General features: G+C 32.3%; 1 protein-coding gene across 1 annotated transcript; it reads left to right on the top strand.

Moving 5' to 3' along the window:
- Positions 1 to 1,474: 1,474 nt before the first annotated feature.
- On the top strand, positions 1,475 to 11,707 carry LOC133790807 (phytyl ester synthase 1, chloroplastic). Its single transcript, XM_062228586.1, has 13 exons — positions 1,475 to 2,169; positions 2,346 to 2,397; positions 2,886 to 2,941; positions 3,614 to 3,772; positions 3,885 to 3,989; positions 4,392 to 4,498; positions 4,895 to 5,016; positions 5,362 to 5,470; positions 5,742 to 5,875; positions 6,266 to 6,635; positions 6,812 to 6,925; positions 7,329 to 7,414; positions 7,506 to 11,707. The coding sequence occupies exons 1-13, from the start codon at positions 1,743 to 1,745 to the stop codon at positions 7,804 to 7,806; spliced, it is 2,142 nt and encodes a 713-aa protein (XP_062084570.1). The 5' UTR covers positions 1,475 to 1,742; the 3' UTR covers positions 7,807 to 11,707.
- Positions 11,708 to 17,256: the final 5,549 nt, after the last annotated feature.

Consider the following 17,256-nt stretch of genomic DNA (forward strand, 5'->3'; position numbering starts at 1 on the left):
AAAAAAAAAAAAATATGTAATAATATACGTAGTATATGTATGTATAAATGATTTTTTTTAATCGGTTTATTAAGATTATATTGAGCGGGTTGATCTAATTCACAAACCACCCAGTATAATAATTATGCGATTTGAATTTTTGTTGAGTTATTCAGATTACATTTTTTGTCTGTTTTGTTAGGTTGGACGGTTTGCAAAAACTTTTGCACAACCCTACTAACGGGATTACCACATAAATACCATTTCTTCATATTTAATACACATAGTTATCATTTCAAAAAATGAGATGTATACCTTTTTTCTTAGAATATTTGACTAAAATAGTCTTAACATATAAAAAAATATATTAAATTTTTTTGTTAATTTTTATTGAATTAAGATTTCAAATTTTTATTTATTTTAAAGTAAAAATACACACAAAAAATTATAAATCTATTTTTTTTACATTTAAAAAAATAATTTAAAATGTAAACAAAAATCAAGAAAAGTAGTTTAGGATTTCCTTAAAATTCGAAAGTGTAAACAAAAATCAAGAACAATAATTTATGATTTCCTTAAAAAATTAAAAGTGTAAACAAATTGTTTACTTTATATTTAAATTTGAAATAGTAAACGGGTATTTTACAACTTATATTTAAGTTGGTTTGAAATTGTAAACAAGTAGTTTATGTTTATGTTTTTGTTTATCATTTGTGTTTTTTTTAATTGAAAAATTAATCACTTTTATTAGAATAGAAATTCAAAAATATATTTATGTTTAAATTTGAAATTATAAACAAGTGTTTTCATTATCATAGATTCTATGCTTATGGAGAAAATAATTTTTTATTTACTTATAATAAATTGTAAATAACGAGTTTATTCTTTACTATTTATTTTAATGAAATTACAAACAACGAGCTTACAATTTAGTAAAATAAAAGTAAAATATCTATGAGCTCATATTCTCTATTGGCAATACAAATTTTTTATTTAACAAAAATGTAATCGGTGAGTTTATTATTTAATTATTTAAATGAAATTGCATTATATATAAAATTATTAGTATTAATTGATAGAGCAAGTTTTTCATTATAATTTTTGACAAAAAAAATTGAAGAATAATAATAATTTATATTTAAAAGTTTGAACAAATAAATTATATTTATTTTAATAACATATTAAGAGACTATGAGAGTATACAAAATTGAGAAATTTGAAAAAAAAAAATTTAAGTGTTGAACTATTGGAAAAGGACAATTTAAAAATTTTACTATAAAAAATAATTATTTGTAAGAAAAAATAAAAAAGTAAACAATTTTGTGGAGCGGAGTGAAAGAAGAGACATTGGTGGCCATCCTAGTAACCATAACCATTCAGACCCACATCAGGTAAACGACAAAGTTAGTTAGTTTCACCATCATTCTCTACCTTCACACTCCACTATTTCTTTTTCTTACTTTTCTATATCATTCATGTTTATGTAAATGCTTTTCTATTTGAACGTTTTCATTTTCTCTAAATAAAAAGCTTTTCTTTGCCCGCTTTGTCTTCTAGCTCTGTACTACGTGTGTTTAGGCCACCCCCTTCATTTTGCCAACTGGGTTTTTGGTTCGTTTTTATGCTCATTATGTCTTTTTTTTTCGTTGCATTTAATTAAAGTGGCTTGAAGTCTTTGAGAACTCTCCTACTGCACTTCACTAGTTAAGAGTTTTGCTCAAGTTTGAAGCTTTTTGCCATTATTGCTTCTAGTTCCAGGGGCCATGGCTTCGGTCACAGGCTTCAGGTTACCACATTTTTTTGAGTTGAACTCACAGAGTAGTAGACCTCACAATCGATTTCGAGTCCATAATTCGGCTGGAGGGGATCCAGCTGTGTTGTTTTCTGATTTGGCTGTGGTTAATGGGGACTCTCACTCTGGAGTTGGGAAAAGAGAGCTTCAGATTAATCATGGGAATGGAAGGTTAAAGCCTGAAGTTGAGGATAAGAAGAAGAAGAAGCTTGTGGAGGATGTTGTTGAAGAAAATTTGGAACCGTCTTGGGATGATGGATATGGGACTGAGACTGTGAAGGACTACTTTGATGCTGTGCAGGAGATGATTAAGCCTGATGGTGGTCCACCACGGTGGTTTAGCCCCACTACATGTGGGCGTCCTTTAAAAGATTCCCCAATTCTTCTGTTTTTGCCTGGTATTTGTTGCCTCGCCATGGATGATGAACTCCTAGTTGATTTCAAGTTTTCTTTTATATACATATAAGGGGTGTTTGCAGGTGGCCATATTTTGGGAAATAAGTCTGAAAACGAAGCTATGAGGTTTGAAATTACCTCTATTTTTTAAAATTTTCATTTTGGCTTATGATCACAGGAATGGATGGTACTGGGATGGGACTCACCTTGCATCACAAAGCTCTTGGAAAGTAAGTTACATTTATTGTATCTTTAGTAGAGACTAGAGTAATGGGTCTTCTGTGATTGTTTAGGTAAACAACTTTTGAAATGTCATATGTAATGGTAAGCCCAAAGTTTGGTATAAACATAAGTAGCATCCTCGGAGCTTACAATAAATTCTTTCACATAGTGAAACCTTAAGAGCATATACAAAACACCCCTCCAATGTTTATGTTAGTGCAATGGGACCAAACATGAGTGATATCCTTTCAATGGTCATGGACTCATGGTCCTACCTTGTATCACTTTTTCTTTTCTTTTGTCATCTACATCCAAGTTTGCATAATGATTTTTATATGGGAATAATTCTATTGTTACTCAAAGTGGGGTGATAATTCCAGTTATGAGGAATCATTTCCCTGTTAATAGAAAATTGAAATTGTTTGAAAATCATTTCTGACACTCAGATTTGGGGTCATTATATGAAAGGATTCTGATAGTCCTCTACAAAATGCAGGTTTTTTGAAGTTTGGTGCCTTCATATTCCTGTTTACGATCGAACAACATTTGAAGGTTTTAATCTTCTCTATGCCTGTGATTGCCATCTTGGGTTCTTTATGAGTTTTTCCTTGATTTTGATTCTTAATACTCATACCAGGAATAGCTTTTAGTGCTTGTTGTTATATGTAGTTGCAACTAACTGGCAAATTTAAACTCTAAGAATTAGCTAAGCTATCACCAACTTATTTCTCCTTAAAAAATTTAAACTCTAAGATGTCTACTAGACCTGGAATTACTCAGCTGCCTGACTTTTATACAGTTGTTATTATTTGTTAAGAATTTTTATCTAAAGCATTCCTGGATTAATGCAAAACCCTTTATTCCTCAAGTTATCACTACTTTACTATGATTAATCAGTTCTAATTTTTTATGAATTGATTCTATTTTTCATGTTGTGTTTTAATATTGTATGCATAATGAAGAATGGAGAGTAATAAAAAACTATGATTATGTCAACATTGAAGTCAAATTATTCATCTTGTATAGATTTTTGGTTCTCAAATTTTCCAATGGAATATTGGATAGTTTAGTTCTCAATCAACAAGCTTCGTGTGTGTGTTTCTGCTTGTGCATGCACCCAAGAGTGACTCACCCTAAAGCAAGCAATGGTTTTGTACCATTTCATTTGTTTAATAGATAATGTTACTATTGATCTTTTAAATTGAGGGATTTCTTTGTATGTAGAACTGGTGAAATTCGTTGAAGAAACTGTGAGACTTGAGCATGCTTCCTCTCCAAAGAAACCCATTTACTTGGTTGGAGATTCATTTGGGGGATGCTTATCTCTTGCTGTTGCTTCTAGAAATCGTTCCATCGACCTAGTACTAGTACTAGTCAATCCAGGTAGGTATTTTGACATGCAGTGCAATCTATTTCTTCATTATACATTCACAGGTTTAGACATGCAGTTCAGTATACCTCATAAATTTTTTACACTTTTGGTGTTTCGTTTTAGCTACATCATTCGGTCGGTCTCAGCTGCAGCCCTTCTTCCCTATTTTGGAGGCTATGCCTGATGTATTACACCCTACGGTTCCCTTCCTTCTCAGCTACATTATGGGTATATATAATCTGTTGATGTAGATCTTACACTCTTTATACTTTACAGATAATAATGATAAGAACTGATCAGAGGAATATATGCTGCCAATCTGAAGTGAAGATCATATAAAAATTCTTTCCCTTATTTCTTTGGTTTTAAAATCTAATCAATATACATTTATTATTGGTATTTTTCTTTTAATGTAGCATTTATTTGCAACTTATGACAATGTTCTACAACTTCTGTTTATGGGGAACTGTGGTTATTTCAATGAAGTTTTCACTTACAACTACAGTATTTGTTTTTTTTTTAAACCTTCTTTGTTATCATAAAGAATGACAATCAGATTTTCAGTTTCAGTTTTCTTATGTTCTCTAGAAGTATGAGCTCTAAATTTCTATTTTTTATTTTATGACACAGGTGATCCAACAAAGATGGCAATGGTTAATGTTGAAACTAAGCTTCCTCCTATGCAGAGATATGAGAGAATGTCTCAAAACCTCACTGCTTTGCTACCATGCCTTGCTGTAAGAACTTTGCTATCATCTTCTTTTAGTATGGCACATCCTTAGTGTGTGAAACTAGTATTTTTTTTTCTTCCTTGATTCTCTTGCAATCTTTGGCTTGCTGGCATTTGTGCATAAAGGTTTCTGTTTTGGGCTTTGAGGTTGGTAATTGTCTAGTCTATAATACATATTTCTTTTGTTCTCTCTCTTTTTTTTCCCTTAATTTATTTATACTCTTTAGAAATGCAAGTGCGTATTTCACTTTCACATGGAAAGCAAGAAACCATAATATTTGCTTGGTTAGATTGATTCCTGATTGTGTTTTTTATTTCTCTCAAAATCTATCTAAGAATAGTTCAGTTTCGGGGACTATTTAGAGGCAATAATTTAAAATTTACTTCTCACTTTGGTTTGCAGTCTTTAGCTGATATTATACCAAGGGATACTCTTCTTTGGAAGCTGAAGCTGCTTAAATCAGCTGCTGCTTATGCTAATTCCCGTCTTCATGCTGTTAAAGCTGAAGTGCTGATCCTCGCCAGGTTTTTAATCACCACATTAGTAGATTGTTCCCTTTTATTTGGCTTCTATTGATAATAATATTTCTTGATTTCTCTGAATATTTTTAGTTTCTGTAGATGTTCGGTTGAAGATTTTACCTAACTATTGTGAAGTTGTATAAATAAGCCTGTTAATGTCAAATCATTATTGACTTTTAAGACACATGCTATGATAGTTAGAGTTTAGACTGACATGACGAGTATTCAGAAGAAAATTATTTATTTACGTAATTTCTCCCCAAAATTATGCACACTTAAATTGGAAGAACTATGATACTTATAGGAGGTCAGAAGAAATGTTAATTGTTGTTGTAAATTTCGTTTCAGTGGTAAGGATAACATGGTCCCTAGCAAAGAAGAAGCAGAAAGATTAAAGAAATCGCTGCAGAACTGCACTGTTCGTCATTTCAAGGACAATGGACATACCTTTTTGTTGGTAAGTCAATTTAAGTATAATCAAAGATTTTTTCTCTTCCTGCCATGCTTAATAACACCCAATTGTGCTTCAATCAACTCACTCTGATTTCCCTTTTGGGTTTTCAAGTTAGTAGAATCTTGTTTCTATTATTGCTAGGCCTGGGACCTGATTTCAGAGCAAATTTCTTATTATCAAGGACGAACTAATCGTTTTAGGCCTTTAGCTGGTTTTTTTTTTTTTTTGCAACAGGACAGACATAACTGACCACACCTTTTGGTTACTGTGCCAGGAAGATGGCATTAGTTTGATGACGATTATAAAAGGCACTAGCAAATACCGTCGTTCATGGAGGCACAATTTTGTCTCGGATTTTCTGCCTCCTAGTAGAACAGAAATCAACTATGCATTTGAACAAGTAGTAGGGTAAGTGAGCTGAAACATTTATCTTGTTTCTTTCCTTAACAAGACACTTCCACGTTTGCAACTCACTTGAATTTGATTCATTGTTGGCATGAAGATTGTTTTCAGTGTCAAGCCATGTCATGTCCATGTTCATATTCTAGTTTATTAATTGTGATTTTAGTTCTAAAATTGTATAAGTAGGATACTAGTATTTCAATTTCGATATAATTTCCAATATTTTATACAGCACAAAGACTTATGATTGTTATCATCAAGATTTCAGGTTTAGTGATGCTGCAAATTGCATTTTTAAATGACACTAAAAATCTAATCAAGACCTATTTTTTCATGGTCTTTTAACACATTTTCTGGTAAGGTGTCGAACATTAACCAAGTTACTTTGAATTGCAGATTACTTCGCATTGCTACAAGTTCCATAGCTTACTCTACTCTAGAAGATGGGAAGATAGTGAAAGGTCTTGCTGGGGTTCCGAGTGAAGGTCCAGTATTGTTAGTAGGATATCACAACTTAATGGGACTTGAACTATATCCATTAGTTGAAGAGTTTTTGCGTGAGAAAAATATTGTAATTCGAGGTGTAGCACATCCTCAACTGTTTGTGGCCGATTCAGGAAGCTCATCACCTGAATTTTCTATGAATGACTGGTTCAGAGTTTTTGGTTCTGTACCAGTCACACCAAGTAATCTATTCAGATTGCTTTCATCAAAGTCCCATGTCCTCCTTTATCCTGGTGGTGCACGTGAGGCTCTACATTCAAAGGTTTGTTGTTTCTATATTTATTTTTTCATGGCTTCAAATCATTTATTTGCTTGCTTTGTTTTATATTTCTCAAATTTACTTTCCAATCAGATATTTTTGAAGTATTTTTCATCATCTTTTTTTTTCCTTTATTCATAATTATGCTCACTGTTATAAGGTGTTATTATCATTCATAGGGTGAAGCGTATAAGCTGTTTTGGCCTAGTCAACCAGAATTTGTGAGAATGGCAGCTCGATTTGGAGCAACAATTGTACCATTTGGAGCCGTGGGAGAAGATGATCTAGTAGAAGTAAGCTTAATACACTACCTTGACAGATAACTCTTCAGTAAAATAACCTTGTTCTCATGACAATTACTTATATTGTCCTTTCTAGAATGGCTGATAATTTCGGGTTTCCATTTTCTTTTTAGGCTGTTTTTAAGTTGTCTGGGGTCCTAAATAATTCAAAGATACTGACCATTCTGGATCAGAAGAGTTAAAATCTATTTTTTACTAATTGTTCTTGGGTGGTTTTAAACTTAATTTTGTTAACTGAAAGTTTCTGAACTGCAGCTTATGAAACTTGTTTTAAATCAAAACATAATCATAAGACAAAAAAGACATGCCACCCTGTTCATATCTTTCTCGAGCTTTCAGTTGCAATTAGCATATGATCCTAATTATCCTGTGGTTATTAATTTGGATTTGGCAGTTGGTTCTTGATTACCATGACCTGCAAAAGATTCCTGTGATAAATGACTACATTAGAGAAGTGAATCGCAATGCAGTGAAAGTGAGGTAAAATTACATTGTTACATAACCACTTAGTAGTATTTTTTTCTTGAGACTGAGTTTCTTGTATTGATATGGAATTGGCTCTGGTTTGTAGGGATGGATTAGATGAAGAAATTAATAGGGAGGATCTCTTTATTCCTGGGCTGTTGCCCAAGATACCCGGGCGATATTACTATTTGTTTGGAAAGCCTATATTTACAAAGGGAAGGGAAGAGAGCTTGAAAAACAGAGAAAATGCTAATGAAATGTACTTGCAGGTAAAGTCTGAAGTTGAAAATTGTCTAGCATACTTACTCAAGAAGCGAGAGAAAGATCCTTATAGGAATGTCATTGATAGAACAATTTATAAGGCAATTAATGGTCCTTCCCAAGATGTCCCAGGATTTGATCCTTGAAAACAGCAGGCAAGGCAAGTGTTATTATTGTCTAGGAGTAGCAAGCCATTTTTTCCCCTCTTCCTTGGTAGAAGTTGGGTGTATATTAGTAGGAGAAATATCTTCTAAGACAAGAAAAAAAAAAAATATATATATCTTCTGATAATGTACAAGTACAGAAGTACTCATATTTTATCATAAAAATAAATATATTGGTACAGTGTAAAGCTACTTTTAAGATTATTAGCCATGTTTCACAATGAAAAAAAACGAAAGAGGAGCAAAGGTTGATAAGAATGTGTATGAATGCGTTCCTCCTGGCAAGATAATATTCTTTCTGTTAAGAGCCAGCTATACATGTATATTTGAATATGGCATCTATGAGGACATTTCGTTTGTGTCAACCTCAAAGCATAATAAACTATGAGCCACACACTAAGCATTGATATTTGAAGCATTGTCCTAAAGCACCTTATAAGTGTTGGTAGTTATCTCTAAACTGTTTGTTTCATTAAAGGGGTTGTTTTACTACTTTGAGTACGTAGTATTACATGAATAGAAACTGGAAACCAGCGCAGAGAGTATTGTTTTAATCTGATTAGAAAGTGGAATGAGATTCTTCAGAGAGCTTTTTCAAAAGGTAGAATATGGGTTTTGTGGGGGAGAAAATGGTGGTATTGTCCTTGATACTTGAGAAATTTCATCATGCTTATATGCCCAAGTTGGACTACAATGACATGCATGTCAGGTAATGAAAGGTAAGATACTTTTATGTCATTTTAGGCACCAACAAATGAAACTCTGTAAGCTTATCTACAGTTTTTATTTTTATTTATCCCTCCAGAAATGATACTCCCCGGATATATTATATGAGTCCTTCAGTTTTTTTTAATATCAGATGTGGACATTCAGTTTCAAATAATTACAAATAAACTTATTTACAATTTATACTTGGTTTTATAAATTGGTTAAAAAAGCATGCCATCAACTAATTTGGTCAACAATAAACTAAAAGATCTAGATTCTCTCAATTATAACAAACTCAAATTATGGGAGAAAATAGTAAAAAAAAAAGGAAAAAAAAAGAGTTCAAATTTTTAAGTCATGATACCTTTTTTTTTACTAATTTATAAATTATAAGATCTTATTTGTAATTATTTAAAACTAACAGTTCTAACTGGTCAGAAATCAAATTGTTAGACCCTGAGTATAGACATATCTAGTCCATGTCTAGCCAGATATGAGGTTAGAATGACAAATGAGTAATAAGAATGAGAAATGAAATAGAAATTGAATAAAAATTGATATAAATAAATAAAGTTAATTTTTTGGGTTTTTTCCTATATATTTTTTACTGTTCTTAATTTAAAAAAAAAAAATATATCCTCAAGTTTTTAAAAATACGATCTTTAAAGTTTCATAATTACAAAAATACGATATTAGGAAAAACAACTGACCGCATCAACCTAAAATAAACTAAAAAAAAACAATATATATGAGAACAACAAAACATCAACAAAAAAAAAAAAAACCTAAAAACAACCTGAAAATCTCCCTAAAATTGAAACTTAAAATTGAAAGAAAAAAATATTTGATAGAAAAAAGGTAAATTTTTTAGCAAAATTAAGTATTTTTTGTAAAAATATCTAAAATAATTATAATTTTTTTTAATCTTACATTGGAATGATTTTTCTTCCCATTTTCAAATAGAATAGTCAATCAACCAAAGTGGTGGAAAAACTATTTCATTGATATGATATTCCAATACTCTAAAATACAACCAAACAAATAAATAATGGAATAAAAATTAATTCATTTTCATTCCATTACCCTCAACCAAACATCACCGTAATATCAAATGTACTAGTGTAGTCAAGCATCCAAGGTGCACAAGTTAAAATGGGACTATTTAGTAATTTACCATATGCAACAAAAGATAAATTATGTTTGTTTTTGATAGTGTGATGGTGAAGAAAGAAAATAGAAGTGATTAAAAACATGTGAGATTTTGTTTTCTTCTTTTTGTTGTTTGGTAGACAAGAACAAAAAAAAATTAATTTGTACTTAGAGTTACAATTGATATACGGTTGCTAAAGTTAAAATTTATGAATTTGAGGTTAACAAATTTATTACAAAAAAAAAAGAATCAATAATTCAAATTTGTTTTGTATTACTCCATCCATATATGATCATTTCAGATCTTTCATATAAACTACTAAAAAAATAGATCTTGCTCACTTTCTATGAACACGTACGTACTTTTTCTTCCATTCCCACTTCTCATTATATTCCCTCTTACCAAACATAGAGAATTTAGTGTAGCTTCTCATGTATAATTAGTGTCGTTTTCCCAACTCCAAGCTCAACGTAGAGAAAACCATCTATAACAACTCTCATCTAATGGACATTATAATAATGGAGGTCATTTTCCATAACTAAAATATCTATCTCCAATTAATAATAATATAAATAATATAGTACCTGATTCTCCCCAATAGCAAAAGCTACTAAAGAACACACAAATCTTTCCATATAAATACGAGTCTCAACACGTTCAAATCTGCAAAGAGAAAAACAAAACAGATATAAAATTTTCATTATTTATCACTAAGAAAGTAAGAAGAAAAAAACAGCGAAAGAAAAATGGGTGGAGATCATGCTTACGCATACAAAGGTCACTCCAACTACGATGACTACGGAAACGACAGCGATCAACTCTGTCGTACGGTCATATTCGACAAAGACGGCAGAAGAAAGACTGTCGTTGGCTGTTCCCCATACGACACTGAAAGCTACGTCGTCGAGACTGAGATCACCGAGCGCATCCGCACCGGCTCGCCTATGATCACCTCCGACTACCGCTACGGATCGCCGAAGAAGCTTGAGCCGGTCAGGAACTACGGATCGTACGGAGACCACGACACTTACCGCAGGCCGTCGAGTCCGTACCACGACGGCGGGCGTCATCCTCAGGAGATTGACCGATTCCTCACCGGAGTTCAGGTCGAAGCTAGCAGACCTTCTCCTCACAGGTACAGTCCCTCAACTGGCCATGGCGTGGCTAATATCCGCCCAACGACTCACTCCGTCGGGGTTACTCCTGGTCACGGTGGCGGCCTGTACAAGAAAGATCATGACTACCACCACAAAAGCTCTGGGTATGGCAGCGGGGATTATAGCAGCGATGATGAGGAGGATTACGAAAGAGAAGAGGATTATTACAAGCCTGGGCGCACGATATCGGTTCAACCTGTGGGAAAGCATAGTATTTATGACAGAGGTCACGGCCGCAAAGCCACCATCGGAGAAGGAAGCTATGGGTCGCCGGTAAGCACTCATGGTCATCACGCGAGCGCCGGAGTACCGCTTAGCATGCCGACGAATAGTATTGAGGAGGCTGTACATTACTTGAAATCTAGTGCTATCAGTAGCGATGTGAAGCCCTACGTGCACCAACCCAATACTGGTCATTATACAGAAGCTGCTACTCCGTACGGCGCGTACGGGACAACCATGAATAAGCCCACGGCGGCGTCGACATACACGAGGGGATCTACTACTACTACTGGCTCTTCTCACGGGGCGGTGATGGACTGTTATGAGGCTGCCAGGAGGTTTAACGGTAAGGTGGTGCGAACCTAATCATCATCATCATCGAGAGGTGGATTATAGTCGTCGTATAATTATATATATATATATATCTAATGGTGAAGTTTAAGAATAAGACTGTTTACTTTCCAGGGATTTGGTGATATATAATCTCCTGGATTTTATATATATATGTTTGGAAAAATTGGGTTTGCCATAAATATAAAGCTTACGTACGTTGCAACTCTCATATGAACGAGTTGGTGTGGTCTTTTTATATTGTGGTAAAAACATTTAAATAAAATGGATTTGATAGTTTTATTAATATATATAATTATTTGTGTAAATATATATATATTATAATTTTATTATTTGTAGGCGTGCCAATTTATTTATTTATAAAGTTAACAAAAAGCATAAACCAACTTAGAAACGATAATAATATCTGGAAAACAAAAATTAAAATAAATTCTTAACGAGGCAACAGTTTTTGTGATATTATTGCTTATTACCTTATGAGTTTCTCTCTAACAAAATTTAATAATCGACATTCTCTCGTAATTAATCCCGCGAGTTTGGTATAATTTTTTGTTTATTATTTTTTTAGTTGCTATTTAGATCTTTAAAATAATTTTCAAATCATATTTTTTTTTTATTTCAATGTTTTATTTGATATTTTTATTGGTTAATTAGAATAAAGATAAAATAAAAATTAATATTAAAAAATAGATAAAAATTTCATTAAATTCAAAGTAATTTTATTTGTTAAAAAAAAGAAGTTGGCATAAGCTAACCTTATTTTTAAGAACTTTCAAACACATAAAAATACTTTTAAAGTTTATCCAAACACTCTAACAGATAATTCTTAGAATATAGATTTGCAAATTATATATCTCTTCCATATAATAAAAAGATAACGGAAATTCTTAGTTTTAACGGTTTTTTTTTATATTTTTTTAAAGTTAATTTTAACAGAATATTTTTATAGTTAACGGTAGTTTCTAAACACTTAAACTTAAATAAAATAAAATAAATAATTAAAAAAATTAAAATATGATATTTTTGAGATATTTTACAATGATAATTATTTAAAAATAATTAATAATTAAACAAATTAAAAATAAGATATTTTTCAAATATTTTATAATGATAATTATTTTAAAATAATAAATAATTAAATAAATTAAAATATGATATTTTTGAGATGTTTTACAATAATAATTATTTAAAAATAATAAAATCATATATTTTATAACTTAAATAAATATTTAATTAAACTTAAACTCACTTATTAGATTAATATCATATTAAACATATAATATAATCTACTATGAATTAGCAACAAATTATTTTTTTAAAAAAAAAACTACCAAAAAACTTAAATTTAAAATCCACGTATAATATTTAATATTACATTATACATATAATATATAATCTCTTACTGTCACTCCCAAATTTATAAACTAGAACAAACATAAACTTAAACAAAAATAAATAAATTATTTAATTAAAATAGGATTTTTATTTCAAAAATTATGTGACATTAATATAAATTTAATAAAAATAATTAATAATTTCTATAAATAAAACTAAACAAACATATATATTACACCTTATTTATATTTTAGTATATATATATATATATATCAAACATAATAAACATATTGTAGCAGATTAGTGTTTTTATCTCTCATATATGTTCATTTTGGATTAATGTGTTTTCCGTTACCTAAAACAATAATTATGCTCAAGATATTTAAACGGCCACAATTTAATAAGAATATTAGCCCACATTGAAACGATGTTTATACATACATTGCGAGTTAATTCTACCATGAAATTTTATCATGTAAATGGTTGAAATAATTAAATTATTTTTATTATTTAGAAAATCAATTCAAAATAAAAAATATTTCAAAATAATTACAAAATTTACTAAAAAATTTAAATATATTTAACAATATTTTAGAGAAAAAAAGTAAAAATAAATAAATAATTTTAAATAGGTCATTACCAGCTTATCATACCACTAGGTGCAAGCAACTTTTACTGTCCTTTACTTAGTTTTCTTTAGAAAATTTATTTTTATTAAGTTTTTATAATTATCATATAAATTTTAAATAAATAAATAATATTATATATAAAAAAATAATATAACATATTAAAAGAAAAATTAAACAAGAAGATTGTTTATGATTTTTTTTAAAAAAATACGATAACATTTTAGATCACAAACTACCTTATCTAAATCATACATCAATGATTGGAGAATAAACTTCTTTATTCTTGATAGAAGATAAATGTTATTCTAATTTCTTATTAAGTTACATAGTCATGCTGTAACACCATACTACCCAGGGACCGTTACGCTGTGTATTTTTTAAACAGTGCTAAACTCGCTAACCGAGTCATTTGGCCATAATCGTGTAGCTAAATGTGATTAACGGTTTAGGGATTAAAATTTTTGGTTGAAGATATAACATTTCACTAAAACGTTTACTGTATACATTGGGATCCCAAAATATATTTTAAAGGTTAATTACAATAAAAGAGTTACAACCAGCCGACCTAAGTGGCAAAATAGGGTTTAACCCTAGTTCCTCTTTAAACCCTCAGCCGTGGTGGTCGAGCAGCCGCATATGTACACATCGTCACCTAAGCTCTTCAACTCAAGGATGGTCCAACTTTCTTTTACCTTTACCTGCACCACATAGCACCCGTGACCCGAAGCTCAGCAAGAAAACTCAAACATGCTAATAAGCAGACAATAACATGTCACCAAATCATAATAAGCATGCCTAGCAGTAATAACCCTATTCATGCATGCAGGCAAGTGAAAATAAATGTTTATGGAGTCCTGCGCCCTGAGTAGATGACTAATAAGTCTCTTTGGGGAATTGCGCTCTGAATAGATCACTAATAAGTCTCTCTGGGGAACTGCGCCTTGAATAGATGACTAATAAGTCTCTCTGGGGAACTGCACCATGAATAGATGACTAATAAGTCTCTCTGGGGTCTTGCACCATGAATAGATGACTAATAAGTTTATCTGGGGAAATAGATGACTAATAAGTCTCTCTGGGATCCTGCGCCCTAAGCCATGAGACATATCAGTCACTTGAGCCTTTTAGCCTTGGCTCTGAGTAACTAGCCTTAGGCTAGCCAAACGCTTTAGTTTTCTTCGACCAATAGGTCGGTCAAGCATTTAATGCTCATGTTGATTAGATCTAATCATTTCGGCCTGCGGTCAGAACGCTAATGCCGCTCTTGACTCATAAATCAATTTCATACGACCAGCACTCAATACTATTGCCAATCATGACTGATAAGTCTGAGCTTCCCGACCAGCACTAAACACCATTGTTGTTTCTGACTAATAAGTCAGTGCTTCCTCAATGAGGTAATGCAACAGACATATATCATATGTCAAATATCCAGACATAACGTATTCAACATGCTTAATCAATAATCACAAACATAATCATAATCAATGCACAATTACAGAGACTCGGGCTCTGATCAATTCCATATTCAACATTCATGTCATGGCCTAACCACATGCATTACATGAATCGCATACTGGGTGCAATTTTCTTACCTTTGTTCTAAGCACAATTTACCAATAAATGACCCTCAAGCACGATCTTGTTTCCAAGCTCCTAGCGATCACCTAGTCACAACCATAATATAAAATCCCATAAAAAATGAGCAAATAAATACCTCCGGGACTGTCAAATCCTACCCAATTGGGTAGCATGATCGATCCCAAGCCCTTAGAATTAAGTTCCCAAGAATAAAAACCAAATTTGGCCAAAAATGCACAGGCAGGTCACGACTTGCCTCCCTGATAGAGAGTCCTCTGCCTGGGCTTCAAGTTGCGGGTCGCGACTTGGCCCTCTTGAGTCGAGGCACGCCTCCCAGGCAGACACCTCCTGGTTCTGGGTTCACTCAGGTCGCGACTTGCTAGAACAAGGTCGCGGCTTGGCCACGAACCCACCCAGTTCCTACGTTTTTTTCCACTTAAAATCCTCCAAAAATCTATCGAAATATATCCAAATCCCACAATCAAAGTTCCTAAAATATCCTAATTTCCCAAAACCATCAAAACCCAAGTCTCAATCAAATTAAAAACTCATCAAAACATAAAATCCAATTCAAGCTTAAAAACTCAAAAACTTAAAACTTAATACTCAGATTACCTCTGATTGAGTTGTTTTCCAACTAAATCCTCCGACTAATAAGCTTCTAATCTTCCCTAGAATCGCTATGCCTCGATCCTTGCCTGAATCCGAGTCCTAAAACTCGAGTTTCCTTCAAAAATGTGATTGGTGTCAAAAAAGGAACAGGAGAGAGAGAGATAGAGAAAGAGAACGTTCTTTTATATTTCTAACAGGTTACTTCGAGCTTAAGTAACCTTAAGCAAATCCTAATGCTCGGGGTCCCGAAAATGCCCCCGGGGTAAAATAGTCAAAATTCCCAGAATTCCCTCTTGATCTCACTAACTCCCAATATATCATCAAATAATCATTCCCATTACCCAATATCCCGGTAATGTGCTAAATACCCAAGATACCCCTCCACTCACTCTGAGTCAAGTATGGGTCCCGTTGTGACTTTTCCACTAGCTTGCTCCCTAGGATCATCTTGTGCCGAGTAACCCAAACATACTCACATAATAATGTAGTCTCACACACACATATATCACATATATGCGAAATATTCCCAAAACGGGCCAAATTATGAAAATTGCCCAATTAAACAAAAATGAGCCCACATGCATATTTAATACACCTAAACATGTATATCAAGTCATATTATAATATTACTCACATAATCACATAATGATGCACATAAATATCACATAATCACATAATTCCATAATTTGTCATCTTGGCCCCCTAATAAAGGCCCTAAGCCTTATTAGGAAATTTGAGATATTACAACTATCCCCTCCTTACAGAAATTTCGTCATCGAAATTTTATCTGAATAGCCCGAAATATCAATCCCGCATATTTGATTCTAGTTTCCAGGTCGCTCCCTTGACCTTACTGTTTCTGTATAATACCTTAACCCAAAGTATAACTTTGTTCCTCCGAACTCTATTCTTTTTGTCTCATATCTGGACTAGTTATTCTTCACAGGATAACTTAGCCTCTAATTCCAGATCCTCATATATAACTCAACACATGAGTCTCATCTAACACATGTTTTCTCAATATGGAAATATGAAATACATTGTATATGGCCGACATTGCCAAAGCTAATGCCAATCCATTAGCAACCTGACCAATCCTATGGAGGATTTCCAACGGTCCTACTAGTCTAGGGCTCAACTTGCCCTTATCTCCTCATCCCTTTCCATGGTGATAATCTAAGGAAGATACAGTCATCCACTTGGAACTCCATGTTCCTGCACTTCAACTTAGCATAACTTTTCCATTCACTCTGAGAAGCGAGCATCCGAGCTCTAACCTTTTCAATAGCCTCAATGGTCCCCTAAACTATCTCAAGACCCAAATATAACATCTCACCCATCTCATCTGTAATGACCCAACTATTTCTAAGATATTGGACAATTAAAAACTACTAGACATAGCTACTATTTTGGGAATCATATATAAAAAATAACATAACTTTATTTAAAACCCCAAAATAAATATTGTGCAAAATACAAAGTAAAATATGAAATATAAAATATGGTATGGGTACCCATTGTTTAATACATAAAAACATAAAAAATAAACTTAAATCAATTGTTTTAAAAAAACTAAGTGCGGAATTACAAAAGAAACATAATTCAAAAGACTTAAAAATAACGTCATCCTCGATCGTTCACGTAGTCCATTCAATTCATTCATCCTCAACACACAAGCTAAGCTACC

The sequence above is a fragment of the Humulus lupulus genome, chromosome 7, assembly GCF_963169125.1.
Source record: "Humulus lupulus chromosome 7, drHumLupu1.1, whole genome shotgun sequence".
Classification (NCBI taxonomy): Eukaryota; Viridiplantae; Streptophyta; class Magnoliopsida; order Rosales; family Cannabaceae; genus Humulus; species Humulus lupulus.

Coding starts and splice junctions, on each gene's coding strand:
- LOC133790807 (XM_062228586.1), top strand. CDS start 1,743: ATGGCTTCGGTCACAGGCTTCAGGTTACCACATTTTTTTGAGTTGAAC. Junction 5,471..5,741: donor ATGGACATACCTTTTTGTTG/GTAAGTCAATTT, acceptor TTACTGTGCCAG/GAAGATGGCATTAGTTTGAT. Junction 7,415..7,505: donor CGCAATGCAGTGAAAGTGAG/GTAAAATTACAT, acceptor TCTGGTTTGTAG/GGATGGATTAGATGAAGAAA.